General features: G+C 39.8%; 1 protein-coding gene across 1 annotated transcript in view; it reads left to right on the top strand.

Moving 5' to 3' along the window:
- Positions 1-224: 224 nt before the first annotated feature.
- The window catches only part of Ndst3 (N-deacetylase/N-sulfotransferase (heparan glucosaminyl) 3), a 143274-nt gene continuing 133819 nt past the window's right edge, over positions 225-9679 (top strand). Inside the window, exon 1 of the mRNA XM_013023762.1 lies at positions 225-1373. Coding sequence (XP_012879216.1) covers positions 300-1373 — 1074 coding nt within the window. The 5' untranslated portion in view covers positions 225-299. The remainder of the gene's footprint in view (positions 1374-9679) is intronic.

Here is a 9679-nt window from a genome sequence, read left to right as displayed (position 1 = left end):
TATTTTTCCATACTAAGGACAAAAACTGTGTCCCATGGAACACTTTGTCTTGCCCCATCTCACCCACATCTGGAAGAAGTAACAAGAAGTTTTTCTCACCTCACACCAGCTCATCTGCATGCTAGTCAGTCATTTGTACTATTAGTCACTATGTTTTTAAAGTTTGCTCATTTTAATTCTCTGGCTGGATATTTGATATTCCATCCAATTTTCCCCTCCAATTATTCTATTTTTCAGGCTCTATTTCCTGTGAGTCCTGATGCAGCCATACAGATGTGCTGCAATGGTGACATGAACTCATGCCTGAGCCTGGGAGAGTCACGGAGACGGCCATCTTCGCTGTGACTTCTTGGGGTGCTCCCGGTGGGATAATCAAAGAAGGGAAACCCAGCATGAGCTTTGTCATGAAGCTGCACAGGCACTTTCAAAGGACAGTCCTGCTGCTTGCCACCTTTTGCATGGTGAGCATTATTATTTCTGCTTACTACCTGTACAGCGGCTACAAACAGGACAGTGAGCTCTCTGAGGTGGCTTCAGAAGTAGACTGTGGCGATCTCCAGCACCTTACAGATAGGCTGATGAGTGTGAAGACCTCAAAGCTTCTAGATGCCTCGAAGACAGAGCCCGTAGTCCTGGTCTTTGTGGAGAGCCAGTACTCATCTCTCGGTCAAGACATTATCATGATCCTAGAGTCTACCAGATTCCAATATCACATTGAAATTGCTCCTGGAAAAGGAGATCTCCCAGCACTTACGGACAAAGCAAAAGGCAAATATATTCTCATTATCTATGAGAATATCTTAAAGTATATGCACATGGACTCTTGGAATCGAAGCCTTTTAGATAAATACTGTCTGGAATATGGTGTGGGTGTCATCGGATTCCAAAAGTCTACTGAGAAGGGACTACAGAGTTTTCAATGGAAAGGTTTCCCCCTTTCCATCTACGGAAATCTTGCAGTCAAAGATTGCTGTGTTAATCCTCATTCTCCATTGCTTCGTGTGACCAAATCATCCAAGCTTGACAAAAGTTCTTTACCTGGAACCGACTGGACAGTTTTTCAGATTAATCACTCAGCCTACCAACCAGTTATATTTGCCAAAGTAAAGACCCCAGAAAACCTTCCTCCTCCCATCTCTAAAGGTGCTTTCTATGCGACCGTCATTCAGGACCTGGGCCTCCATGATGGAATTCAGAGGGTTCTTTTTGGCAACAACTTGAACTTCTGGCTGCACAAGTTGATATTCATCGACGCAATCTCCTTCCTGTCAGGCAAGAGGCTGGCCTTGTCCTTGGACAGGTACATCCTGGTGGACATTGATGACATATTTGTGGGGAAGGAGGGGACGAGGATGAACACCAATGATGTGAAGGTAAGGCTTTCTTATCTAAATTTCATTTCATCTCTCAGTAGGGACCTGGAATACTAGATTTGTATCTTATTGGGAAGTTGTAGGACAACCTGGGAAAATTGGCTACCGTATCTCTGACCAAAGATCACTCAAGCAGATAATTCCCTCTAGATCCAGGTAACTGAAGTTTGTTTTACAAGACTGAGTAGGGCAGAAACTTGAGATGGTTGTATGTAGGTATTCATATGTACAAGGTAAAACTATTCATTTAGATCCTTTCTAAGAGCCACCTAATTTAGAAAAACATGAATCTAAATCTTAGCCCATTTAAGAATGAAACCAAAGTGAATGTGTTTTATTGAAAATAAAGTCTCATAAATGTTTAGGAATTACAGCTCTCATAAGTAGCACATTCAAGTATTTTTGGGAGTCTAGTATGTGTCTCCGTTTTAGATAGGTAGATAGATAGATAGATAGTGTGTGTGTGTGTGTGTGTGTGTGTGTGTGTGTGTGTGAGCATGCGTACACATGCTGCTCCTGAGGCTTGACCTCAGGTTCTAGACACTGTCCGTGAGCCATAGCTCCACTTCTGGCTTTTGCTGCTTTTGCTTTATGAAGATAAGAGTCTCCTGAACTTTCCTGCTTTGGCTGGCTTTGAACCATAATCCTCAGATCTCAGCCGCCTAAGTAGCTAGGATTACAAGCATGAGCCACTGGGGCCCAGATCTCTTGTTGTATTTTTTTTGGGGGGGTCCAGTCGTGGGGCCTGAAATCTGGGCCTGGGCGTTGTCCCTCAGCTCTTCAGCTCAAGGCTAGCACTCTACCACTTGAGCCACAGCACCACTTACGGCTTTTTTTTTTTCTTATGTGGTGCTGAGGAATCAAACCCAGGGCCTCAGGCATGCAAGGCAAGCACTCTACCACTGAGCCACCTTCCCAGCCCCTCTCTTGTTGTATTTTTGAAACTAGAAAACACGGGGAATGACAACTATTCAAGCATATTTATTCATGTGTAAGCTTACGGATTTCAGGTGAGTTCAATGCGCATTTGTGCTACATATATGTACATGTTGAACTGTACTTAAATTGCATTATATTTGCTTATTGTATAAAATCCCTTCCCTTAAACTGAAAGCAATTAGTTAATGATTGTTATCACTATGAATTGGTTGTTACCTAAACAACTAGTTGTTTAATATTAATGAAAGTAAAAGCTCTCTATGTTTGTCTTAGTTTCCCATTCTAAATATTATAGGATTCTATTTCTGCGTGCCTAAGTGTTGCTTTCTCATAAAAGTGAAAAGACTTTGATATATGGTTTTATTCTTTACAGTTCTGACCTTTTGACAGAAATCTTGAACTAAATCAGATGCAAAAAAAATCATCTTGAAACTGTGTCTCTTTTCTCTAGCCCCTAAATATCTGGTAAATAATAGAAATGTTCAGTGAGCAGTTAGCTAAGCTAAGAACACTAGAAGGACCATTTAATGCTGCCTAGTTGTGAAAAAGAAAACATCCACATTGCTGGCATGATTTTAGCTCAATTGAAATTAACTAATAAAGAAGGCTATACTTAAATTTCCATTAAATCTTTTGCACTTTGCTTTGAAAGTACAGCTAAATTCAAAACAAGCTGGTAGTTTGAGCATTCATTCTGTATTTATGAATTACAAACAACATATTGATTCTTTCCAACATTTCCATTTCAAAGTACTGTGATGAAAAATGTAGTCTGAGTGTATATTTCTGTTCATATATATATGTATATGTATATAGGTATACATGTATGTATATAGGCATATAAGCATATATGTATAGGCATATGTGTATGTATATATGTATATGTTTATATATATACATAGTTGAATATGCATATATATGTAAGTTCTGTTGGAAAACTTTTACTGGCCTCAGATAGGATTTTATAATATTCTAGATCAATCTTAGTTTCAACTTTCTGTGTCCCCTAATGACAAAATAAGAAATGCCTTTTTTTTGGCCAGTCTTGGGGCTTGCTTGACCTCAGGGCCTGGACCCTGTCCCTGAGCTTCTTTTGCTCAAGGCAAGCACTTTATCACTTGATCCACAGCAGCACTTCAGGCATTTGCTGTTTATGTGGTGCTGAGGAATCAAACCCAGAGCTTCATGCGTGCTAGGCAAGCACTCTACCACAAAGCCACATTCCCAGCCCCAAATAAGAAATATCTTTTGAGCTGGGTGTAGAGTACATGCCTGAAATCTCAGCATGTGGGAGTCTGAGGCAGGAAAATAATGGATTTAAGGCAAGTCTGATTACTGTTTAAACTCATTCTAGAAAGGAAGAAAGAAAGAAAGAAGGGATGGAGGGAGGGAGAGGAGGGAGGGAAAGAAGGAAGGAAGGAAGGAAGAAAGAAGGAAGGAAGGAAGGAAGGAAGGAAGGAAGGAAGGAAGGAAGGAAGGAAGAAAGGAAGGAAGGAAGGAAGGAAGGAAGGAAAGAAAGAAAGAAAGAAAGAAAGAAGGGGAGGGAAGGAAGGAAGGAAGGAGGGAAAGAAGGAAGAAAGAGAGGGGAGTGCCTTTTGTGCTCAAATGATTATGTTGTTGTGTAGGATTACGAAGGTTAAAGGCTTTCTGGGAACATTCAAGAGGAATAGAAGAATATAGTATATATACTGTATACTGTATGAAATATTCATATTTGGATAGGAAAACATTTTCTAAACTGTTTGCAGGCTTTAATTTCTTTTTTGTCTGTCCTGGGGCTTGAACTCTGGGCTTGGGCACTGTCCCTGTGCTCTTCAGCTCAAGGCTAGTGCTCTACCACTTGAGCCACAGCACCACATCCGGTTTTCTAGTGGTTTATTGGAGATAAGAGTATCATGGACTTTCCTGCCCGGGCTGGCTTTGAACCGCAATCCTCAGATCTCAGCCTCCTCAGTAGCTAGGATTACAGGCGTGAGCCACTGGCACCCAGCTTGCTTACAGGCTTTAAAAACATGTTTTTAATTATTTGGGCTTCTCAGACTACTTCTAAATTGCATCTGTGAGTGAATCTCAAAACAATTTATTACAGACATTTGCCTGAGAATATCAACATTCCTTCCTTCTTTCATTCTGACCTAGTTATGTCCTTAAGTGCTATATGTATAGCACTTGAGCATATGTATATATACACATACACAGGTGTATATGTATATATATTATATCTTTGTTTATATATCATATATAGTATATATATATATATATATATATCATAAACCACGTTCTTATCCTTTAGGAAAGAGGATGGGAGAGACAGCAGTCATAGAAACACTGTTCAATATGCAGTACTTTCTCTGGTTGTAATACATGCCAGGCCCAGGCTCTGGGATACAAAGATAAAGCTTGCGTAAAGCTCACTATTTTGTGAGGTAGGTAAACAGGCAGATAGCTTGTGATGCGGTAAGGCATAGATGTCCAAATGAAAATGCTATGTTACCTGCTTCTAGTCCATGATATACTGGCTCTATCAAGTCCACCAAAAACCAAAAACTTAGGGTTCAGGGAAGAGTTCAAAGGTAAGACTAGAATGTAGTGATGGTTGTCTTTATACAAGACAGCAAGGGCTTGAAATTAGGAAACAGGAGTAGGAATGAAGAAATAAAAGGAATATAGAATTATCTAGGAGGTGAAACAGAACAGCTTAATAGTTGGTTAAGAGGAGATAAAAGAGAATGCAACAGAGATGACGTTTGCATTTGCAGCACAGGTGAACAATGGCTGGTTCCAACCACAAAGAGGAAAAAGACCATGGTGAAGGCAGTGATGGATTATAATAAAAATCTCAACTTTATTGAAGTGCAGAGAGGATGTGCAGATAATTCACAGGTGTTGACTTATGAGCATGGGTGAGAAGTATAGATTTCAAAGTCATCGTACTATAGGGACCAGTTCGCAGCCTGGAACTGTGTGAAATCAGCCAGAGAAAGGATTTATAGAGCAATAAGGGAAGATGATCAAGTGTAAAATCTGGAGGAAAATCACCTTTCAGAAAACAAATAGAGGGTGAGAATCCATGAATAAGAGTTCCAAGGAACAGGCAGAGTCTATGCAAGCATGTGGCTCAGGATGACAGGAACATGAAGCTTCAGAGAAGTTGGTCAGCAGTGGAAAATCCACCAGCAGATCCCACTAAGAGGACGGCATCGACAAGTCTTATAAACCCCATGTGTAGGTAGTAATAGAGGTAGGAACCCAGACTGCAGAAAGTTTGGGAATGAACCAATAGGCCAATAGGAAAAGTAAGAGAATCTGGAGTATTCAGTGGAGACACTTTCATATCACAGACAGTTGCTGGAGGGTGGTCTGTTTGAAGGTGACCAAAATCCAGGTTTTCCCAGGACTTGAAGGTATTCACAACTTAGACAGTCCTAACAATATCAAAACTCATAAGGTTGCCAGGCTCTGATGGCTCACACCTGTAGTCCAAACTACTGAGGAGGTTGAGATCTGAAGATGCGTGCTCAACCCCAGCACAGACAGAAAAGTTCATGAGATTCTTATTTCCAATTAACCAGCAAAAAGCAAGAAATAGAGCTATGGTTCAAGTGGTAGAGAGCCAGCCTTGAGGTTCACATGGTAGAGTGCTAGCCTTGAGTAAAGAGCCAAGGGAGGACACAAATAAGAGCAGCCAGGATGATGCTTACCTCTGCTCAAAACCCAGGGTGACTGGTGGTCTGACCCAAGTAACCACTAGAGGTCATCTTTCACATCACCCTTCATCTCCCTGGTCCACCTTCTCCTCCTGTCCTCTCATTCACTCTGATGCTTTTTGACATGTGACTTAACTAAAATGTAATTCTCACCAAGACAATATTTTCTCTTCTGTTTGCCTCACTGAAATATCCCCAGCACCTAGAAATGCACCTACCTATTTACAAAAAAGTCAATCTCATTCTGCCTGAGGTCTATCTTTTAGAATAAACTGAGTGAGAATCTGTTCACCAATGCAGTCTTCATTTACCTTAGTCCTTTAAGCAATGTTTTGGTGGCTTTAAATGTTTGCTTTACAGTTCCTTCCTGTGCAAATGTTTCTTCACCTACTGGGAGAACTGAGACTTTCTAGCAATCACCTAAACGTCTGTAATAGCAAAGTATCTCCAACTCCACTGGTCCCTAATTGTTTTATAACTGTTAAACAATTTTGACTGTTTCTATGAATACACACACACACACACACACACATATACACACATATATAATGATTATGTTGTTTCTTAGTGGACCACCTAGTGTTTCCTTTGATCCAGTACATCTAAACTGTATCAAATATGATTGTAATACACTCAATATCACCTCACAAATAACCAGTGTTCTAGCAACTATTTGATTATTTTTAGAGAATATGTTTTTGGTAGGTTGTGGGGACTGAACTCTGGGCCTGGGTGCTGTCCCTCAGCTCTTCAGCTCAAGGCTAGCACCCTACTACTTGGGCCACAGCGCCACTTCCGGCTTTCTTTTCTGCTTATGTGGTGCTGAAAAATCAAACCCAGGGCCTCATGCATGTAAGGCAAGCACTCTATCACTGAGCCAACTTCCCAGCCCCTTAGAGAATACTTTTTAGGAAATCACTTTATAGAACAAAGTAAGACAAAAACACCATTTATCAAAGAAAGGACTTTATCTATATCCATAATCTGCTTTTTTTTCATAGTACTAGAACTTAGTGTCTCCTGCTTACTAATCAGGTGCTTGTTCACCTGAGCCACATATCCAGCCTCCTTTTGCACTGGTTATTTTTGGTCCCCCTTTATGACCAGGCACACATAGGTTGCAATCCTTCCAACTTGTGTTCCCTCTTGTTGCTCTTAAAACAAACAGGAGTGCACCACTGCACCCTAGTTGAGATGGTCAGCCATTTGTTGAGATGGAGTTTCTTGAATTCCTCTGGCCTGGACTGACCTCCAACTACTGTCTCCTGATTTCTGCTTCCAGACTTGCTAGGATCACAGGCTTGCGCTAACCTTCTTACTATCACCTATTCATTCTTAATTCACATTATTAAAATTGTTATTGCATTGTGTGGTAGAAGGCATCTTCATTACCATTAAGTAGTCATTTGTTATGCAATGACATTCTAAAAGAACGGGTTGTAGAGCTAAAAATTTTAAAGGCAAAATGCTGCTACAGCATGAACATATCATGTAGAAACAATATTTGGTGACTTGTTGCCCTTTTAAAAGCTCTGATGCACTGGATCCTGCTGGATCAGGACAAAGACAAGGGTCATTATTGATGTATGTCATCACCTGGGCCAGCAACACTCATTCATTGATTCACTGGCTGGGTTAGGAGAATTGAGGTAGAAATTTCTGAATGAGGATTTAAGGTCTATAGATACTCAGTTCTCACAGAGTTATGAACACTGGCTCTTAGTGAACCATGATAGAAATTTGAGAAGACACATGGATAGATAGGGGATGTATTTTCATAAAAGAAAGTACCAAAAAAATCAAGGAGAATATTTTTTTTACTATTTTCCTGTTCCTGGGTTAAGTATTTCTACTCATTAAATTCTTTCTATGGACATGGATTCTAAAAATAGAAAAGGAATTTCTCCTGTATTTCTGCTCTGACAGTTTGTACTGTTAGATTATATAAATGACACAATTAGGTATGCTCCATGACTTTAAGTGTTTTGCACAGATGACTTTAAGTGTTTTGCTTTGACCATCATTTAATTTTCACCAGAATGCTATACAACAAAGACTATGGCTAGGAAGCTGGTGCTACCAAGATTCAAAAAGCAGGTTCACCTGGCTCTAGAATCAGGGCTTTTCCATAGCATGGTTTATGATACCTGCAGCAATGCCCTCCCACCACACCGGATATCCCGAACTATGTTGATGCTTTTCTGAATCTCATCTGAGTCTTCATCATGAATTTGAAATTTGAAAAAAAAAAAGAAGAAGAATAGTCAATCACTTCTTCAAATGCCTTGAGCCAAGAACAATGTTTGGCCAAGTTAAATTTTAGGATTGGATTTCACAAGCTCATCTTCCTAGACAGAATGTTCTAGTCATTTTGCCTGTAATTCTACTAACAAGTTTGGCAGTTTTGGACAAATTAATATAATGTAGCCACAAGACCCTAAATGTGTAGAAACATCACAATGAAACCCCTTTATGTAATTAATTTACACAGAAATAGCCCAGAAATGCCCATAATGCAGGTAACTTAACTTTTTCCCTTCTATATACATTTAGATTTAAAAGTCTACATGATGTTCTAAGGTCTTTCATACAGGTATTCCTAACAATTTTTAGAGGCACACAAACAAAATAAGAGAGAAATTCTAGAATATTGTCACTTAGCCTCTGAGAAACATGAAAAAATAGTTCAAACAATTTTTTAAATTTAAATTTTATTATCATGGTGATGTTCCTATGAGGTTACAGTTACATAGGGTAGTGAGTACATTTCTTGTCGAACTTGTTACCCCTTCCCTCATTTTTCTCCCTCCTTCCCTATCCCAAAACCTCCCCAAGTTGTGCAGATCATTTCCAACATACTATCTTGTGAGCATTGATGCTGCATGGCTTCCCCTTCTGTCCTGGTTCACCATTGCTCTTCCCCTTCCCTTCTCTAATTCAGATAAATGTAGCTATAATACCCAGGGTATTGTATATACAGTATACAAATACAGTGACCACAGGGGATAAATCATAGTGAGGAAAGCACAAGAGAAAAAAAGAAATCACATAGTACATCAAAAACAACAACAACAAAGAAAAACCTCGTATGTCCATGTCTTGTAGTTCACTTAGTTTATGAGGTCATATGTACATAGCTATTGAGCTAGTCTGCTCATCTACTAAGATTACCCTAGATGTATGCCAATTATTACAAATAAGGAAAACTATGGGACCTATGTTTTTTTTTGGTCTGGCTGACTTCACTTTATATGATTTTTTCCAAGTCTTTCCATTTCCTTACAAATAGGATGGTGTCATTTTTTCTGATGGAAGCCCAGGATTCCACTCTCTCTCTCTCTCTCTCTCTCTCTCTCTCTCTCTCTCTCTGTGTGTGTGTGTGTGTGCCTGTGTCTGTGTCTGTGTCTGTGTGTCTGTGTGTTTGTGTATCAGATTTTCTTGTTCCATTCATCTACTGAGGGGCATCTGGGTTGGTTCCATATCTGAGCTATGGTAAATAACGCTGAGATAAACATAGTTGTGTTGGTAGTTTTAGTATGGCCTTGTTTCTGGTCATTTAGGTAAATGCCCAGAAGTGGGATTGCTGGGTCATAGGGGAGCTCTATGTGGAGTCTTTTGAGGAACCTCCATACTGCTTTCCAAAGTGGTTGAACAAGTTTA

This window comes from Dipodomys ordii, unplaced genomic scaffold (genome assembly GCF_000151885.1).
Source record: "Dipodomys ordii isolate 6190 unplaced genomic scaffold, Dord_2.0 Scaffold70, whole genome shotgun sequence".
In the NCBI taxonomy this organism is placed as follows: domain Eukaryota; kingdom Metazoa; phylum Chordata; class Mammalia; order Rodentia; family Heteromyidae; genus Dipodomys; species Dipodomys ordii.
The sequence above is the reverse complement of the archived record's forward strand: the minus strand, read 5'-3'. Positions and strand labels throughout refer to the sequence as shown.